Source organism: Globicephala melas, chromosome 11, assembly GCF_963455315.2.
Source record: "Globicephala melas chromosome 11, mGloMel1.2, whole genome shotgun sequence".
NCBI lineage: Eukaryota > Metazoa > Chordata > Mammalia > Artiodactyla > Delphinidae > Globicephala > Globicephala melas.
In genome coordinates, this window is record NC_083324.2 from 4,610,767 (window position 1) to 4,629,838 (window position 19,072).

The window sequence follows — 19,072 nt, forward strand, 5'->3', positions numbered from 1 at the left end:
TGGCTTAGTGCAAGCAAACTTCGTCTTCCTCCTAAATGGACCATGAGCTCCCAGAGGGCAGAGGTGCCGGTTATTCTCTCATTCCCTCACTCAGCCCCTCACCCATTCCTTCCCCACCTAAGTCACCTCCTGGCTCATGCAGTAACCGCATACTGAGAGTAGCCCATCTGCCAGGTTGTGAGCTTCGCAAGGGCAGGGCACTCCCCATGGCAGACACAAGCCCGGCATCACCCAGGAGCTCAAAAAGCATTTGTTACATTGAATTGGAATTCACTCGCTTACTCGTTCCACAATCATTTATGTGCAGGCCACTGGGGAGCCGAAGCTTGAGGAAGGAGGAGCTTACAGGCTGAGGAAGACTCCCGTGTGGGAAGAACAGCTCCTGGCCCAGGGAGGAAGCGTGCCTACCTGTGGAGATGTCCAGGGAGATAACATTTTGAGGGAGGGGGGACACTGTGCCAGGTTGCCAAGTGGGGAAGACAGCGTAGACTGAAGACAAAGGCTGGGCAGAGGCCTGAGGCCCACGTGGGATGTGGCCAGCTCTGGTGGGGCTTAGTGCCGGGGGCTTTATCCAGGGGCAGGGGCAGATCTCGGCAACAGAAAGGTGGCTCAAAAGCCCTCAAAGATGGGTTGAAGGGAGCGAACATGGAGGAGGGTACCAAGCGGGGGCGGGGGGGTTGACCGAAGCAGGGAGGGGACAGAGGCCCTCGGGGCTCCGGAAGGAAGGCCCTTGACTGCAGGAGGTAAGCTGTGCCAAACGCGTGTCAGGCACCAGATCCCTGCAATGAGTGAGGCAGGCGTGGTCCTGGGCACCCCCGCGTGAAGGGGAGGTGGACCCCGGAAACAGGACTGGGTGGACACTGCAGCACACAGGATGTGACCCGGGATGTCTGGTCAGGCTGGGTTGGGACCGTGGGCCTTGGATGCCAGGTGATAGGCAATGCCATGAGGGTGGGTCCCAGGACAGCGGGATGAGCTCTGGGGGAAAATGAGGGCCCCCATGTATAGCAGGATGGTGAGGACATCCCCCAGGAGTGAACTGGGAGCCTGGCCTTCAGGTGCTCATTGACCACGGGCCAGCCACAATTTTTTTTTTTTTGGTGGTATGCGGGCCTCTCACTGTTGTGGCCTCTCCCACTGCGGAGCACAGCCTCCGGACGCGCAGGCTCAGCGGCCATGGCTCACAGGCCCAGCTGCTGTGGGATCTTCCTGGACTGGGGCACGAACCCGTGTCCCCTGCATCGGCAGGCAGACTCTCAACCACTGCGCCACCAGGGAAGCCCCCAGCCACAAATTTTTATCCAGCACCTACTGTGATCCACACAAGGTGCTCAGTTCTGGGGGACAGAGTGGACAAGAAGGACCAAGGCCCTGCCTGCAGGAAGTGTCTTTCTTGGACACAGGAGAGCAAGGAGGGCCTCACAAACAAATAATGAAACCAGTAACAACAGGGTAAGTTCAGATGGCAACTTACTCCCACAGCACGGTTGTCTAGAGCAGCCCAGGAAGGCCTCTCTGAGAACTCAAGGGTGGAAGGAGTTCTGTGGGGGTAGAGACGCTCAGGGAGAGAGAACAGCATGTGCAAAGGTCCTGAGTCTGGGAATACAAGGCCGGCCAGGGAAGTGTACCAGTCTTCAAGACTTCCATCACTTAAGTTCCCTCATGCTAGTTTCTCTTCCCACCTGGGTTTCCTACACCTGTCTGCTTAGAAATGTGCCCCCTTCCCTCCAGCCCACCTGGGGCTCCAGACCCCTGAGGCCCCGGGCAGGGTCAGGACTCGCGCACAGAAGTCTGATGAAATGTGTGCTGGTGAATGAGCCAGGGGCAGGCGTGGCGGGGGGGTGGGGCGTGGTCCCTCGAAGTGCAAGGCGCTTGGCCCAGTGATTAGGCCTGTCATTAACGAGGTCAAGGTGAAGAGTTTCTGACGCGCCCCTTGGTAGCCAGACAGAAGGAGAGACAGTGGACACCCTGGATCAACACCAGCCCACACAGCCCTGCCCAGGCCGGGCTGATCCCTCGACCCTCGACCTCAGGACCTTGCTTGTTACCTCCTAGCGCTTATGACAATCTGGAAGCTTTTAATTCCTATTCTGTTCATGTGTCTTTTGTCCATCTCCTAGGCTGTAACGTTTGAGTCCCTCGGGGTAGGCTGGGGCCTGTCCTGCTCACCACAGGGCCCCAGAGCCCAGCTCCACACACAGCAGGAGCATGTAAATCATTTTCCCTGAAACTGAATGAGCTGGGATTTCTGTTTGGTTCACTGAAGTATTCCCTGAGGTCTGGCACATAATAGGTGCTCAAGAAATATTTGTGGACTGAGGCGATGGATCTAGGTTACATCAGGAAGTGCTTCCCTTCTCTAAGACTCAGGTTCACCCTCTGTAGGAAAGTCTAATAATCCCACACTCACAGGGTGAGGAGATGGGGGGTTAAAGGCCATCCCTGATGTGATGGAGCTCTGTTCTGTAGCGCATGATAAAAAACTAAAAAAAAAAAAAAAAAAGCTCTTTTTGTTCAGAGGAACAGGCTCATGGAGCGAGCAGGAAGGTCATTAAAAGACACCTACTCTGACCCCCTCCTTGCTGCATTTTGCAGGTGGGGAGACCAAGGCCCCTAGTTGGCAGGGAGTCACCCAGGTCATGTGACAAACCTGCCTGGCCACATCTCCCTCCTGCCCCAAAGACGGCTCTCAGGAAGAGCTTCCCTTCATAACTCACACCACGCTGCCAATGACAAAAGAGGGCTGCGCTGGGGTGCTGGAAAAGGCCTGACTGAGTCGGTCAAGCCTGGGCAGCAGTGGTGGAGGTGGCACTGGGCTCAAGCCTGTGGCTCTCGGTCGCCAAGAGAGCCCCGGAAGACCCGCTTCCCCTCTCAGTTTGCTGGGGCTAGAACACTCCGGGTATCCACGCCCACCTGCATGGTAAACCTGACCCGCTTTCCCCACCAGGGAAAGCGCTCACAAACCTTCAGGCCTGACGATACAGGTCTCACGGTCCTCCCTCGCTGGACTGAGGCTCTGCGGCCACAGCGCCAGGTGTAGCCCAGCCCTCCCCACTTCCCTGTGCCTCAGTTTCCTGTAAGTGATCAGTGAGCATTGCTGAAAGCGTTATCCTCTTCTGAACCTCGTTCAATCCATAGCCATGGAGAGCCCCCGCCAGCTCTAAACGTCTGGGCACCCACCCATCACACGTTCATTTCCTATTCCGTAGTCATCACCGTTAGCAACGGTCTTATGTGTCTCCTGACTGACGGCCCATCTCTCTCTAGAAGGCAGGGCTGGCTCGGCCTGTTCTTGGCTACACCTGAGCTTGCAGCCCAGAGTAGGTGCTCAGTAAAGATTTGCCCAGTGAAGGAACATCTGCTCCCAGCCCCGTGAGGAGGCCTCAAGTCCCCTCTGACCACTGGAGGAAATGATGTTCCTCGGCAGAGCCGGAACGGAGGCCAGGCGGCTAGCCCTCCAGCCTGAGCTCTTTCGTCCCCTGTGTCAGGAGGTTTAGAGAGCGGCTCAGAGCACACGAGGCCCAAGTCCGGGTGTGGGCAACCTTCTGAGCCGCTGCCCCTCTTGGCCAGGCTGAGAACAAGCTGCGAGGAGCCGTGAGGGGTGGCGCCGGGGCCACCGGGGTTGGTCGTCTCTGCTTCCCCGGGCCAGCCCCTCTGGCACGCCAGGGGTAGGGCTCCTACTTGGCCATGCAGGATTAGGGTTTAGGGGACAGCGCGCAAATAGCTCGTAAGCCTCTGCGTGGAGGTGCTGCTTGGTCAGCAGCACCCGCCCCCCGCCGCCTCCCCTCACTGGCTTAACCCCACAGGCTGCGTCACCACAGCTGAGTGACGCCTTAGACTGAGCTGAGAATGTCAAGGGGGGAGAGGGAAGGAGAGGCCGACTCTCCTCTCCTTCCGGCCTCCTCTCCTCCCGCCCCACTTCCTTCCTCCTTCTTCCTTCCCTCCCACTGCAACATTTGGCCTGAGCTGGGTGCTGGGGACACTGAGATGAATCCTAGACAGTCCCCGTCCTCAAGGAGCTCCCAGGCTTAGGAGGCAGCAGACAAAGGGAAAACTAATAACCGTGAGAGGTGGGAATATGCTCCAGCCCCAGTGCTGTGGGGGCCCAGAGGAGTGAGATTTGGACCAGGAAGTGGCGAAGCTCCCCAGCCTAGGCAGGGGGACAGCTGGGTCCAGGTCCAAGGAGGGAAGGGCCGGCTGGCGTAGAGGCGCTGGGGCCGCGGGATGGGATGGCAGGGGAGGCAGGAGGGCCTACGAGTCCGGGGGGCCAGCTGGCGGCCAGCAGGGGCCACTAAAGTTACAAGCAGGGGAGGGGCGTGGCCGGGTTCCATTCTAGGAGATGTTCTGGAGTCTGGCTGGAGGAGTATCAGGGTGTACTTGGGCAAGTGCTGGGCCCAGGGTGACAGCCCTGCCCAGTGGTGGCCTGTCTGCTGGGGCTCCTACCTACCCTGAGGTCAGGGCTGGCACAAGTGGAAGGTCATCTGGTATCTGCCACCGGCAGCAACCTTGGAGAAGGGGCACCTGCCCACCTGTTCGAGAGCCATGAGGGGCTCCCGGCTTCGGCAGCCTTGCTGGGGGTAGGTGCAGACACCAGTGGGCTGAGGCCGGGCCAGAGCCAGGGCCACCTAAGGTCTGGCCTGGGGCTCTTTCTGGGCCACCCAATCCCTGCTTCCGTACCTCCTCCTTCCAGGAACTGGGAACAGTGCTGAGGACCTGGAGCCAAGAGGTCAGGATCAAGTCGCAGCCTGAACCACTTCCAAGCTGCACAGCCTCTGGCAGCCGCTCCCCTCCCCGGGCCTCAGTCTCCTCTTAGTGAGACAGGCATCTCGAGACCCCCGTGGTGCCTGCCTCACTGTGGCATGGGAGGGGCTGTCAGGGTCATCTGACACAGACTGAGGCTGGAACCTCAGTGTCAGAGCTGGAGGGGCCTCTTGTACAGATGGGAAAACAGCCTTGGAGAGAGGGCTGGACCTGGCCAAGGCCTTGTCCAGGTCGGAACAGGAGAGCAGCAGGACACAGTGCTCACGCACAAAGGCTGTGCCTGCCTGTGACTCTGTCTCGACTCAGTAAATATTTGATGAATGAAAGAAAAGAGAATGTCACTGAGCCTCAGTCTCAGCATCTGTACAATGGACATCCTTGAAGACGGCAGAGGGTTACAGAAGATGATGCACGGAAAGTGCTCGGCACCATGTCTGGCGCTCAGTCAGTCAGGGCCAGACTTAACGGGAGCTCAGACCCAGGCCTCTGGAGCTCAGCTCCCCTGTGGCAGCAGAACCCGGCACAGCACACCCTCACCTCTGCGTCGTTCGGCTGACAGGATGCACGCTGGAGTCTCAGGCTGGGCCCCTCCCCTGCCTCTAGCCTCCATCTTATCTGTCACTGTGATTGACGCCTGTTAGGTGGCGGTGGGGGGGCTGTTTATTCCCTCTCCTTTCTCCCAGCCATATGCAAGTGCTTTCAGTTCAAGTAATGCGCTAATGGAAACGCTAACACATTAATAAATGTTTAGCGAGAGAGAGAGCATGCATGATCGTACGTAATTAGACACTCAACGGAGGAGTTCTGTTGGCACAACTCTCTGGCTCCCTTTCTGTATTTTCCTCCATCATCCCCTAAGAGAGATGCAGAGGGAGGCTGGTAGGAGAGGGTGGGGCAGGGGTCCAGCTCTGGACTCACCACTGGGTGGCCTCTGCAGCTGCTCCCTTCTCCAGGCCTCAGGGTCTTCATCCCTCCGATGGGGACATTTGTCCCGCTCTGCCCACTTCACAGATGCCCTGTAAAGTATCAATATCTAATCACCAGGGTGGTTTCCACACATTCCCTGGCAGCCCAGTTCCCTTCTTCCTGCCGTCAGGACTTTGTATAAAGCACTGGACTGCTCGCTGCCTCCTGGGTAGGTAGACCGTAGGGCGAAGGGAGAGGCCTCAGGACAGGACAGGGGCTTCGCAGCCAGGGCCCCAGCACCTCCACTAGCCCCCATGGCGGCAGAAGGGAAATCACCCCCCTCCGTCACTGAGCCAGCCTATGAGAACTGAGCCAGCCTATGAAGCACGGCGGGCACAGAAAAGGTCCCCAATAAATGTCAGCTCCCCTCCCCAGCTTCTCATCGGCCCTCGAGCTGCCGAATCGGACACTTGCCGGTGCTCAGGAGAAGGGACCTTCCTGGAACTTCAAACGAAACCTACCCGCTCCAGGAGCTGAAGGAAGGGGAAAGCTTCAGCTCAGCTTGGGGGGCTAGGGGATGGTGGGGAGCAGGGGGGCCTGGCCCCAGCTGGGAAGTAGAGAGTCGACTCCAGAGCCCCCGGGAGCGGCAGCCCTCTTTGCCACCTTCTTTAGAGCCAGATATCTTATCTTCTCGTTGAGATGGAGCCCCGTTAAAACCAAAATAAATAAATATTTTTAAAAACCCGTTCCCCTACCATTCCCATTTCGATTAGATTAAATTTTAAGAGCACACAAATGTAATGTTCCTCTCAGATCAAATTAGAAACAGATGCACTTTTGCATAAGGAAATTAAGTTGCAGACAATACGAAGATTCGTGAAAATGCAGGCACGGATGATGAAAATAAGTAGCCCTTTTATTTGTAATTATTGAGGCAATCTGTTCACAAAGTGTACATGTTAATGGTCTGACAGATCTGTGGACTCCAGCAGGCTGCCGTGAACAACTCAGAGCCGTTCTGAAAGTAACAGATTTTTTTTTCTTAGAAAATATATGTACATTCTCTTCTCCCTCTCCTGGCAGTATTTACAAGGCATGAAATGCCATAAATAGGAATTCCGTGGTTACACAAGGCCCCTCCCTAGAGTTCAAACTTGATCTGGGCAGAAGACAAATTCTGACAGTTTAACTCTTCCTTCGATAGCCCAGCTGCCTGCAAGGCGGCCGGGAGGGGGCAGGTGGTCCCGAGGCTGCGGGTCAAGGGCTGGGGTCGTCGATGCGCCTCCGGCAGTAGGGGCAGCAGGTGTGCTGAAGCACCAGCAGCTCGTAGTCCTCTGAGTGGAACATCTGAGGAGAGACGGCCGGGACCCCAGGCCGCAGCTCTGGGCGCTCAGCAGCCCCAAGCTTGGTGGGGACCACTGACCTTCCAAGGGCAGGTGGCTTGGCAGTGAGTCGGGACTAGAAACACCACATCCAGGCCACCTTTGTCTGAGGACTGGGAGGGAGGGGGAGAAGGTCTGAGGCCCCTTTTTTTCCTAAATGAAGTTCAAAGGTGCATCACATTTGCCCAGCCCTCCTGGTTTAAGGGCAGGTACAGAAAGCACAGGGTCAGGGGCAAGTCCACTCCAGACAGCCCATGGAATGCATGTGAGAGTGGGGAGGGCCTAAGGATGGCCGAGTCTTTCTCCCAACTCGGAGCCCTGGCCTTGGCCTTGGCCGCTGAGGGACACCTGTGTTCCTCCCAGATGCCTGGCCTCCCTAAGGGGACATCTGGGAAATGGAAAAGCAGTGGAGACGAGAAACTGGGAACCACACATGAGCTGCAGGCAGCAGGCAAGGTACCTGGAAGCAGGAGGGGCACATGGTGATGGAGGCGTCGGGCAGGAGGGAGCGGAAGTACTGCCACCGCAGGGGCGGGGGCCAGCGCTTGATGAGCACGTCCCGCCGGCTCATGGAGCGCAGCACCGAGCGGTTCACCACCACGGGCACAAACTCCAAGCCACCTTGCTGTAGGGCAGGCGGGGAGAGGGGCACCAGGGCCCTCACTCAGCCATGGGGACATGTTTACGTGGATTATGATCCCAGAGGACCCCAGACACTTCCCCCACCGGGTCCCTCAATAGAATCTGGCCAGGCCACCTCTGTGAAGGCACCTCCTCTCCCCCGAGTGGCCCCGACAGGGAGTGTGCGCAGGAAAGGGACCCAAGACCGCCCTCCCAGCAGGCCTCATGGGCCTCAGCAGCCCGTCACTCAGAGGGGCGCCCTCACCTCGAAGCTCAGCTTGGCTGTGAAGGGGTCATCGTCTCCCATGGAGTCCAGGGTCTCGTCCAGCCTCAGAGTCTGGGAAGCTGCAGGAGCTAGTCAAGGACGGGACCTGAGGCCGAGGGACAGGCCCCACCCTCCACCCGATGCGTTGAGACCCACGGGAGCTCCCTCCAGGCCTTGAGTGGCACTCTCCCTACCAGCCGTGGGGAAGCGTGGCAATGTCTGTGGAGTGGCTTTCCAGATGGAGGGACAGAGGGAATGTGGGCCGGGGTGACGCCGCGGTCACACGAGGCCGGGGCCACACCCAGAGCACAGGTGGGGAAGGAGGAGACAAGGGGCTCTGACGGGCCTCTGCTGCCCCCTCAGACCAGGCACGGCTCATGGAGACCGGCGAGAAGCGCCGTGTGAGCGGAGGCCTGTGGGCCTGCTGGTGTGGAAGCAGCAACGATGGGCCTGGCTGGAAACCACGGCCGGCAAACCCGCCAGCTCCTGGAGAAACACTCAGCAGCTGCCGGGTGGTCTGCAGGCACCTGAGGTGGCCTCGCAGATCCTGTTTCAGGGAGAAGGCGGAGAGCGCCTGCGGATCCCAGGGAGCCGCCCCTCTGCCAGGCTGGCTGGGTCCGATGAGGAAGGGCCCCCCAGGGGAAGGGAGGCTGCTGGTGCCGAGTCAGGCGCGGGACGTGGCCCCGCACAGCATCTACGACCCAGCCTAAGCATCTGACGTGAGTGTGTAGAGGGTGGGCGTGAGTGCAGATACGGTTCCCGTCTCCGTCCTTCAGTAAACAACTGCCTGGGTGTTCCTCAATCCTGCTCCTCCAAACGTGGTCCACAGACCAGCGGCACCGGCCTCGTCTGAAAGCGTGTAGAAACACCGGCTCCCAGCCCACCGAGACCTGCCCACCCAGCTGCCGTGTGCTCACAAGGCCCACCGTGTGCACGCCGTGGCTCAGCTGGGACCATGACTGCGGTCCTGGCCACAGGGACACCTGACGTGTGGCCTGTGGCCCGAGCTGTTCCAGGGAGGGCGTGCCCCGGGGTTTATGCTGACACGCTGGGAGAAGCGCCGGGGGTCGCAGGGCTGATGGGATGCAGGCTGGGCACTGCTGGTGGGGACAGGGCAGGTGCGGCCTACGAATGAAGCTACCAGAGGATAGCAGGCCCCAGAGGACAGGAGGCAGGCTCCCGCCAGCGCTGAGCAAGCATCTGGGTGAGGCTGAGCACCCGTCCACGCTAGGTTTCTCTACACCTTTTTGTTGCCTGGCCTGTCCAAGTTGTGTCTCTGTCCCTTGTCCATAAAAGTGACCTGACCAGAAGAGCTGGGCCACCGACACAGGCGTCATACGCCGCGTTGGCTGCTCACCAGCCCCACACAGCCAGTAGCAGGGGAGCGCCTTTCAGGAGCCAGGGGTGGGTGGGAGGCCCTCCTGGGTGGAAGGCCAAGGTGGCATCTCCACTTCCACGTGCCACTTCTGGCCTGTGGGCACGTGCTGTCCCCTCCTGCACCGCTGCACCCTGGCCAGAGCTCTGCCCATTTCTGGCCCTATGCCTGCTCCCACATGGTCCTCACCATCACACAGGGTGGCCTGCCCTGCCCTGGCCTTACCCCCCAAGGCCCCTGCCTCCTGGCGTGCTCCCAGGCCGACGCTCAGCTGACACACACAGGGTCTGGCCAGCACCCAGGATACTGTTGCTTGCGATCTCTTGCCATTTATTCTCACGCTTGTGTCTTGGCGCCTCCAGGTCAATTAGAGAGACAGCTTCTTCATCAGTAATCCCCTCCTCCAGGTAGAATTCAACCAGGTGCAGCACCTCTGCAGGCACAGGGAGGGGGAGGGGCTGGGGCTGGAATGCTCTCACCAGGCAGCGCGAGGGGGTGGAAGGGTCCCAGAGCTCCTTCCCCACCCAGCACAGGCCTCTCTGAAAGCTGGCAGGTGCAGTATTGCTGCCTGCCACACATCTGGGGTAAGCAAGCATGTGTGCGTGTATGTGTGTGTGCGTGCAGGCATGCGTGTGTACGCAAGGGTGAGCACCGGGGGCCTTTACCCCTGCTCTGTCCCCCTAGGAGCCGGAGGGACTCCTCTCCAACGGAAGAAGAGAAGCGTCTCTGCACAGCTACTGGGAAAGGGCTTTTGACCCTCGTCAACATGGAAGAAGCTGGGGCTTGAGAGCCACGTCAGCCTCGCAGACGGAGGGCCTGACTAGCGGCGCCTCTTCCCAGGCATTTTCATCAGGCAGCGCTGCACACTGGGCTCTGAGGGGTGGGTGCTTCAGGTCGGGGCAGCACTGGGGTCCTGCCTCTGGGAACCCGGAGTGACTGTGTGTGTCAGGCGGGGTGGGGTCTCACGGTCCCCGATTTCCAAAGGAGGACACAGGTGCCCCACCCACATGCTGGCCGCCCCAACCGCACACAGCACTCACCATAGGAAGAGGCTGAGAAGACGAAGGGCTGGCGGCAATTGATGCAAACGTTGCCCAGGTTGTTTAGCAGCGGGTTGTTGGTGGAGCAGCGGTAGCACAAGGGCACCAGCTCCTACAAAACGCCAGCACCACAAAGGCCCGAGGGCCCAGCAGGGGTGGGGTGGGGTCCAGCCCCGTCTCCTCCCCTGGCTTCAGCTCCCTGGGGCCTGGCGGCTGAGAGGAAAGGCCACCTGGGTAGGTGGGGAGGGGGCACTGGAGAGGGCACAGCGCACAGGCTCTGAGCTGCAGCAAAGCAGCATAAGGGCCTACAGGAACCACAGCGGTGCTGGACACCCCCTTCCCAGGCAGGGCTCAGCAGCGCGGTTCTCCTGGCAGGAATGACAACCACCGCGGCCCCCGTTTACCAGCCAGTCCCTGTGCTCCATGGACTGCACTAAGCACATTACCCACGCTGGCTCACTTCTCTTCACAGCCTCTCGTGGGAAAGCTATTAGGCGCATCCCCATTTCATAGAGCTGGAAACCGAGGAAATGGGGGAACTGGGATTTGAACCTAGATCTGTCTGATGCCAAGTCTCCGCTCTGTGCTTGAAGGAGGGGACTGTGAAAGAGACAGCGGCTGGTTGGGTTGGAGGAAGGCGGGCTGGGGCACTGACTGAGCTGCAGACACTCGGAGTAGATTTGCTGGCAAGTGACAAACCGGTTCCAGAAGGGGTGGGCTAGGGGAGGGGCTCCTAGGCTGAGGTGAAGGCAGGGCCAACCTGGGCACTGGGGCGGAGCAGACCTGGAGCCTCGGGAGAGCTAGGAAGCAAGGGAGGGCAGGGCTGTGGCGGAGAAGAGAGGACACAGAGAGGGAAGAGGGGAGAGAGTTGGCAAGCCAGGGCTTGGGTGGCTGGCAGGCGGGCGGGAGAGCAAAGCCCCAGGAGCACGGCAGCCATCTACAAATGAACCCAGATCGCACTAGGAGGTGTCAGGAGAAGCCTCCTGCCCGAGGGGGCCGCGCCCTCACCTCGCTGTCCTGGAAGGGCTTGGAGCGGATGGTCAGGCTGCCCAGCTCAATGGACTTCTGGAACCTGGCCGGGGTGTGCAGGCCCTGCAGTTTGTCATAGGCGTGCCGGGCCAGCTTGTAGGCACCCAGTGCTTTGCTCTGTTTGGCTAGAGTGAAGAGCGTGTTCCTGCCGATAACGACGTTAAGGACAGTAGAGGTCACTCCAGGCCCGAGAGCTGGCACTGCCCACCTCTGGAGCGAGCTCCGTGCTGGAACGCAGCTCGTGCTGGTGCCAGGAGAGCACGGGAAGGAGTCTGAGCACTGCCTCGCTCATTCGTGGGATGTAAGTATATTTCTCGGGTATCAAGGCCCAGAGATTTTTCCAGAGATAGAGACAGCGTAGTTTCCATTAATATTTTGATCTTGCTTGGGGTTTCTGGGCCTGCTGACGGCTCACTCTGTACCCTGCCTAAGCCAGAACGGCTCCCTCGGCCTCACCCAGCCTGCCAGCCAGGCCCTAGGATGCCTGGCACCAAGCACCCCCCTGCTCCAGCCCCGCCAACGGAGCCTGGTCCCAGACCTCCCCGGTGCAGACACTCCTCTGCCTGCACTTCACCAAGGCCATGGCGAGCTCTGAGCGCAGCCTCCCTTGCTCCAAGGCCCTCCTTGGAACTCCTAGGCTTTGTGCTCCATCTCAGGTCACCTCAAAGGCCGGCTGTGCCCAGGCCTGGCCTGCCCTTCCTCCCCTCCCCCCACCTATGAATGCCCTTCCCCACTTCTCCCTAACACGCCTCAGCTAAATGAGGCCCAGGCCCAACCTCCTCCCCACTCTCCCTCCCCGAGGCTCCTGTTCCCCACACCCCCAGCGTGGCCCCGCCCACCCCAGCAGTCACGTGGAGGCCAGTTTCCTTGTCTGTGTCTCCACCGTGCCTGATCAGGGTCAGGCGCTGTGTCGGGAGCTGTTTCCACATCCCCAGTGGACAGCAAGGGTGAAGCTCAGGGCAAGGGTTCAGTCAAACTCTGCTGACTTGAACAGAACTTGCAGCAAAGGCTGGGTGTAGGTCCCGAGAGCCCCTTGGTCTGTGGCAGCTTCCCCTGAAATGTAAATGACGGGCCTGAAACCCTTTAGAGAAGCTAGTTCTCACCTCTGAACCCTCGACTGGGAGGGTTTTTTACTCAAGGAAAGAAGGCAGGGTTGGGTGGGGCTGGGAAGGGGCTTAGAGATAGTGGTGTTTAGAAGAGGACATGGGTTTATTATGACTTTTATCACTTTGAGGACCTTCAGGATTTGGGGTCATTTCCTGGTGGTTTCTGGCAGCACAGGCCCTCAGGCCCCGCCTCCGCTCACGGCCCCTCCGTGGCCCTTACCAGACAGAGAAGGAGAGGCCGGCTCACAGGGAGGCCCTCAGGCCGCTGCCCCTCCAGCCTGGCTCCCACGCAGGGGGCCTTCCTCTGCGGGGAAGGGCCTTCCTCTCTGAGGGGGAGCTCCTCCCTCCCCCACCTCACTTCCCTCCAAGCCCTTCCAGGCGCTGGGCGCTCCCCTGGAACATGTACTCCACGTCTTCCCTGGTTACCTCAGCCTACAGGATGGCTGTCACCTCCTCTAGGCAGCCTTCGCCAACCCTGGCCCCGGCCTAGCTGCATTCCACCCTGGGACACAGCACACGTCCCACTGAACAAGGCCCTGACACTTGTCACCTCCCCATTTGATGGCAGTTTGTCGCCTACTGCCTGGTCCGGAGCCAGGGATGCAGCAGGTGCTCTGTCCACCTGGGCTGAATAAATGGTCCCCCCCCACCCCCCAGGGAAGTGCCCAATATTCCAAGCCCCGAAGGCCTGGCGTTTCCTTCACTTCAGTCACACCCTCATCTGTGGGTTCTGGGAGGGCCTGGACAGTGTGTTGGCCAGAGGCCTGCTGCTGGGCCCAGCCCAGAGAGCCCTGAAAACTAATCCTCCCTTGGCGCTCCCTCGGTCTCCCTGGCTGAGCCTCTCGTCCAGCCGAACAGCAGCGGCAGGGCGAGCTCTCTCCCCTCCCCGAGGCAGCTGGAGAGAGGGAAACTTCTGCCAGCAAAGTGCTCTGGCCATTAGACAAGAGGGGCGGGACAGAGGGTGGGGTGAGAGAAAGGATACACTTTAGAGATGCCCAGGGGAGTGTCCTTGGTCAGGCTGTGCAGCAGGAACCTGGAGATGTTGAAGAGCGTTTCGGGAAGGTGGAAACTGAACGGCTCCTCCTGCCGTGAGGAAAGCAAACAGGATTGAATTTCTCAGCCGAGCTGCTGCTGGGCCGGGCGAGAGGCAGACACCAGTAACTCCAAGCGACTTCAACAGAACAGCAGACCCACCCAGTGGGCACCTACTGTGTGCCGGGTGCCTGCAGCCACTGCCTCCGGTGGTCCCCAACCCAACCCCGTGAGGGAAGCATTGTCATCCTCACTGTGCTGACGAGAAAACCGAGGCCTCGAGAGATGATCTGCCCAAGTCACCAGCTAGAAAGGAGTGGAGCTGGCATTCAAACCCAGGTCTGATCCCAAAGCCCAACAATGTCTTTCTCCCAAGCTCACTGCCTCTGGGGTCAGTAAGGATTCCACTTCCCTGAGCTCAAGCTGTCTCCAAGTAGCTCTAAAAGAGGAGACCTTTATGCGGTTTAAGACGACCTCCATATAAGCACGTCTTTAAGCGGAGGCAATTAACCCTTTGTAGGATGAAATCGCAGGCCTCTTCTCTGCTGTACAGCAGCAGCCTGACTGTGCGACGCCCACAGGTGTGCCAGGCGCTGGGGCTCCCAGCTGCATCCCTCCGCCCCCAGAGCCCGGCACAGGCCCTGACAGACAGGCACTCAAGACATGCTGAGTTGAAGGAACAGGTCTTCTGCACCCAGAGGCTGCCAGAAGCTCAACACAGTAGAGCAGAGGGAACTTTCTATCAGGAGGAGTCTATAAAAGATTAAGAAAACCCTGTTTCGAAGGAATCTGGCGCGCGGCTTTAGATGACAAGATGAAAGCAGGCCAGCTACCCACCCCCACCCCCCACCAGTGAGCACCTAATGGTAATAAAACTGACATTTCCTGAAGGGTCTTGCTAGGCCACAGTCATCACTGAGCCACCAGGACTTAGGCCCTCAGTTTGTGAGGGTCTTAGGTCTCAGTTTGTGAGGACTCACTTTACACTACTTCTTTGGTCCAGAACCCAGCATTCTCTCTTTAGTTCTCACTTAAATTTCTATAGCTTCTGTTCATTCCAAGAACCCAAGAAAACCTGAGAGTGCATCCTTTTCTGGGTGACAGCCAGGGAGAAGCCTGCCTCTGGTTATACTGCACTAGATGTGGAAGCTAAGAAATGTCCCAGAAAGAGGAGGGAGTGTGTGTGTGTGGTGGCGGGGGTCCTCGGGATTCGCACCTCTCCTCTGGGAAGGACGCCATTATCTCAGAAAAGGTCTGATGCTTCCCTTTCCAGCCTGCTCTGAATCAGAGCTGCTCTGCCGGGCCCTGATGCCAAACCCTAAAACACCACACCCACCTCCAGGCCTTTGCTCCCGCTGTGACCTCTGCCAGGAATGCCCTTCCTCGTCCTCTTCACTTGCCCCATTCTTACTTATCTCCCACCTCTTGGCTTGGGGGCCACCTCTCCGAGGAAGTCGTCTAAGCGTCTCCTTTGCGGGAACTGCACTGCAGTCGCCTGTTACTAGACTATGAGCTCCTGGGGGGCACGGACAATGTCTCCTTCAGCACTGTGCCCGAGGTCTTGGCACAGGGCATGTCACACAGCGGGCATTTGTTGAATGAAGGAAGGGCCCAGTGAAGAAGCCTGAGCTGGGATGAAGAGCCAGGCCCTGCAAGTGGGTGTGAAGCTGCCACAAGCTCACAGCTGCATCAGGTCCTGGGGCAGAGCTCAGCTGTTCCAGAGAGGAGACCGCCAGGCCCCTGCCTCCAGGGACCAAGGGCGATGAAGAGCAGGGAGAGACGGAGCTGGGTCCCAAAGTGGCTCAGGCAAATTGAGACCGGGCTGGGCCCTGACTTCCACCCTGAGTTTGGGGTCTTTAATTTGGAGGGCTTCCTTCCAGGTAAGCACCTGATAGAGATAAGGGGCCCCAAAAAGACTGTAGGGAAGATGAGGTCCCTCGAGACCACTGGGCCTGGTGCGGGGAAGAGGTGAGATGCAGGGCTAATGGCTCAGGCAGGGAACCTCCCCTCCCCACAAGAGTCATTCTTGCCAGACTTCCCCCAGAGGCAGAGAATGTACCAGGAGCTCAGCACAAATGAGGGGAAAGAGGCACCAAGGGTGGAAGGCAGGGCCTTTGAGACACCCAAAGGCAACTGCTCAGCCTGCGGGGAGTGGGCCAATGGAAAACTGGTTTGAGGCCTCCGCACAGGGCAGTGGGAAGAGCTGAGACTCGTGCAGGGTCACTCTTCCAAGTGCTTCCCAATATTAACTCACTGAATCCTCACAACAATGCCATCAGGTAGGTACTGTTATTATCCTCCTTTTACAGAGAAGGAAGCTGAAGCACAGAGGAAAGTAAACGACTTGCCCAAGGTCACACAGTGGAGCTGGGGCGTGAGGCCAGGGGTCTGCCTTCTCTAAATTAGTGGGGTGGGGGGCTAAGAGCACAGGCTCAAAGTCAGCCTGCCTGGGTTCAAGTCCTGGCTCTGCTACTTACTAGCTGTGGGATCTCTCTGTCCAGTGCCTCAGTTTCTTCATCTGTAAGATGGGGATGACAGCACTTATCTCACTGCATGGTTGAAAGGCTGACACAATAAAGCCCTCAACACATTGCCTGGTATGTAGCAAGTGCTCAATAAAGGTCGTCTATTGATATTACCCTCTGGCTTACGAGCACAGGATAAGCTCCCGTTGTTGAGTGATCGAAGGTACCCAAAATAGGGAGGCTGATAACAATCTGTCACCTGTTCCCTACTGTCAGGAGGCAGATCTAAAATGGCTTAATCAGAAGGATCCAGGAGTAACTAAAAAGAACTATTTGGGTCTCTGGAGATCAAGGCAACACTCTTCTTTATAGAGAAGGAAACTGAGGGTCAGAGAGGAGAAGTAAATTGCTCAAGGTCACATAGCAGGTCAGTGGCAGGGCCAGGGAAGAGACCTCAGGCCTTTGGTTAGAGCTAGACCTTCACCCACCTAGAAGAGAGGGCCCCAGGCAACGTCCCCCACCGATCACTTAGAGAGACAGCACTTTGAGTGGCTAATCCAGAGTCTGCCCGAGCCATCCAAACCTGAAGCAAGCAACCAGAAGGGCCCACTCCAGCTCTGGCTTGCTAATTCTGAAGCCCACATGCTGCACCTCAAACAAGTAACCAATCAAGGAAAATCAAAGTTCCAAACTGTCTCCCAGGAGGAGACGAGGATTTCTCAGCAGGTCATCATGCCCTGGGTTTACCCTCCATCCAGAGGTCTGCTGCTCTGTTAAGACGTACCCAGGGCTCCCAGCTCAGCCGGGACTGGTGCCCCCGCCAGGACTCATCTCCCGGCCACCTTACCGTGTACCGCTGAATGGCGTGGTAGCCGTGGTACAGCTCAGCCAAGTGCTGGAAGTGGTGGAACTTGCCGAGCATCACGTCCTTCTGGGCAGGGTCTGCAGGGCACAGCGGGAGGGGAGCAGGGCAGGAGGGAGAGGGCGTGTCAGACTGTGCAGGTTCTCCCCCGACACCAGACCTGAGCCAGGGAGATGGGAAAGGCACTCTGCGCAGGAGCTGCGCTATCCTGAGGCAGCTAACGTCTCGGCGGGGCAGAGCACACAGCAGGACTTCTCTCAGGGTCATTCCCTGGGGGAGGGCCAGCTGTGCGAGAGGGCCATCACTGGCATCCAGACAAGCCAGAGCCACCTGGCAGGGAGGGTGGACAGACGTCAAGTTCATTCACGCTCACCTCATGGCTCTTCCCTCTGTGTCCTTGCGTATCAAATCACAAACCACTGGCCAGAACAAAAAATGCCACCTTCTGCTAGAGCTTGACAGCTTTCAAACTATAACCATGGTTCTGGGAGGCTCACAGCAGCCTTATGAAGGAAGCAGGGCGGGATGACCCCCACGCTACAGATGGGGCTGCAGTGCTGAGGAAGGACTGTGACTTGTTACGAGTCGCCTAGCTGCTCCAATGCCAGTGCCTTTCCCACTCCTGCAGGCTGGCCTCGGCCCAGTGGAGAGCATCTCCCTGCCCCGTCCGCTTCCAGAACTCCCTCAGTGCATCATGGGAAGTCTTGTGAAAGAAAGCAACATCGAAACTATCTTCCTGCCTGGGATGAGCGAGAATCTGGAGTGTGTTACTGTAAACGGATCTCTTTTTCACCTTTTCATTTAGTTCAACATTTTGAAACCACGGCTCAGCCAGGTCCAGTTACAGGTTCCCAGGTAGCAGGGAAAAGATATGTTCTGAATTAGCAACACAGGGGAAAGCCCAGGGCTTTAATTAAAACCTCGCAGCTCTTCTGATGTTTATCTTGTTGCCAGAGTGGGGCCGGGAAAACAAGCGGCCCTGCTGATGTTTACTTACCTTGAGCTATATCGAGGCACTGCATGGACAGCATCCAGTAATAATAGGCAGCGTCATTAAATCTGCTCTCGACCACGGCATTGTGTGTGAGCTGCTCCAGCACCCTGACTGCTTCCCCCTGCCGCCCGGCCTTGTGGAACGCTGCAGGGGCACAAAAGCACACACCATGGGGGGAGCTGGGTGGAATTCTGCAGGGCTTGCAAGGGGCTGCTGTAGAAGTAGGACCCTTGTTGGAGCATCTGCAGCACCGTGCTGCTGGGATGCGCCTCTCAGGCCAGAGGCTATAAATAACCAAGGCTACATCCTGAAAAAAAGTACAGAGAGATATACGCCTTTTTGGCTGGGAAAAGGCAACCCGCTTTGGCAAGGCATGGCAGACAGAGGAAGCTGAGGGGCCAAACTGCAGGGCAAAGTCCGAGGACAGAAGCGCTGCTCACCGTCAGTGAGGTTCTGCCCCCTGCCCTGTTCCAGGACAAAGCCTAGTGACTCCCCAGGTGACACTAACAGGACCTGGCACTGTAACGGCCTCGGTGGTTTTACAGAGTGCTTTTGTTGATGATTCCCTCACAACAGAATCTGTGAGTCTGTTGGATCGTCACAACAGACCTAGGAAGACGCTTTTGAATGCACTCGCAAGGTGGAGGTGAAGTGGCACACCCAAGGTCACAGAACCGAGCCCGACTCAAGCGCTTGGTCAGTCTCCAACTGAGTGCTTTTTGATGACAACCTTGGAAAATCTGGCTTGGTTCTAGCAACCAAACATTTGTGAAAACAAGCAAAAATTTCTCAGTCGTTCTCACATCCACTTAACAGAAATTTCTTGAGTCCCTACTGTGTGGCCAGACCCTCGGGATGTTGGGGGCAGCTGGGGAAGCACTTCTAGCTGTGATGCTTGCCCACATGTGGGTGGCTCAGATGACCCAAATCCTCTGCGTTAGGGAAGGAAAAGGTCTGGCCTTTGTTCCAGTCTCATCTCCAATCTCTTGTCTGAGTACCAAGTTACTATGGCGATGGATTCTTGGAAGGACAGACCAGACAGATGGATAGGTTGATGTGTTTTGCCCAAACATGCACATACTTCAGCAACTGGGTACTCTGGAAATGCTGAAGCAATGGAGAACGTGCTGTCCTTCAACGGGGCCTTTCAGCTGAGGAGCTTCCACAGGGAGCCACTCCGAAATGTGTCCGGAGGTGGCAACTGTTCCCACAGAGAAGTGCAAATGGGATGCTA

General features: G+C 58.1%; 1 protein-coding gene across 20 annotated transcripts in view; it reads right to left on the minus strand.

Annotated features, from left to right (window-relative positions):
* Nucleotides 1–19,072, minus strand: part of IFT122 (intraflagellar transport 122) — a 78,050-nt gene that overhangs the window by 608 nt on the left and 58,370 nt on the right. For 2 of the 20 annotated variants that reach the window (XM_060308584.1, XM_060308586.1), the window contains exons 21-30: nt 17,842–17,982; nt 16,830–16,924; nt 13,468–13,568; nt 11,359–11,524; nt 10,351–10,462; nt 9,536–9,743; nt 8,690–8,784; nt 7,936–8,015; nt 7,510–7,674; nt 5,680–5,777 (exon numbers count right to left, since the gene is read on the minus strand). In XM_060308584.1, coding sequence (XP_060164567.1) covers nt 5,727–5,777; nt 7,510–7,674; nt 7,936–8,015; nt 8,690–8,784; nt 9,536–9,743; nt 10,351–10,462; nt 11,359–11,524; nt 13,468–13,568; nt 16,830–16,924; nt 17,842–17,982 — 1,214 coding nt within the window. In that variant the 3' untranslated portion in view covers nt 5,680–5,726. Of the gene's footprint in view, nt 1–282; nt 409–5,679; nt 5,778–6,562; nt 7,015–7,037; nt 7,163–7,509; nt 7,675–7,935; nt 8,016–8,689; nt 8,785–9,535; nt 9,744–10,350; nt 11,174–11,358; nt 11,525–13,467; nt 13,569–16,829; nt 16,925–17,841; nt 17,983–19,072 lie in introns of those variants that run through there. The other 18 variants (XM_060308588.1, XM_060308590.1, XM_030840959.2 and 15 more) reach the window with 16 other exon arrangements.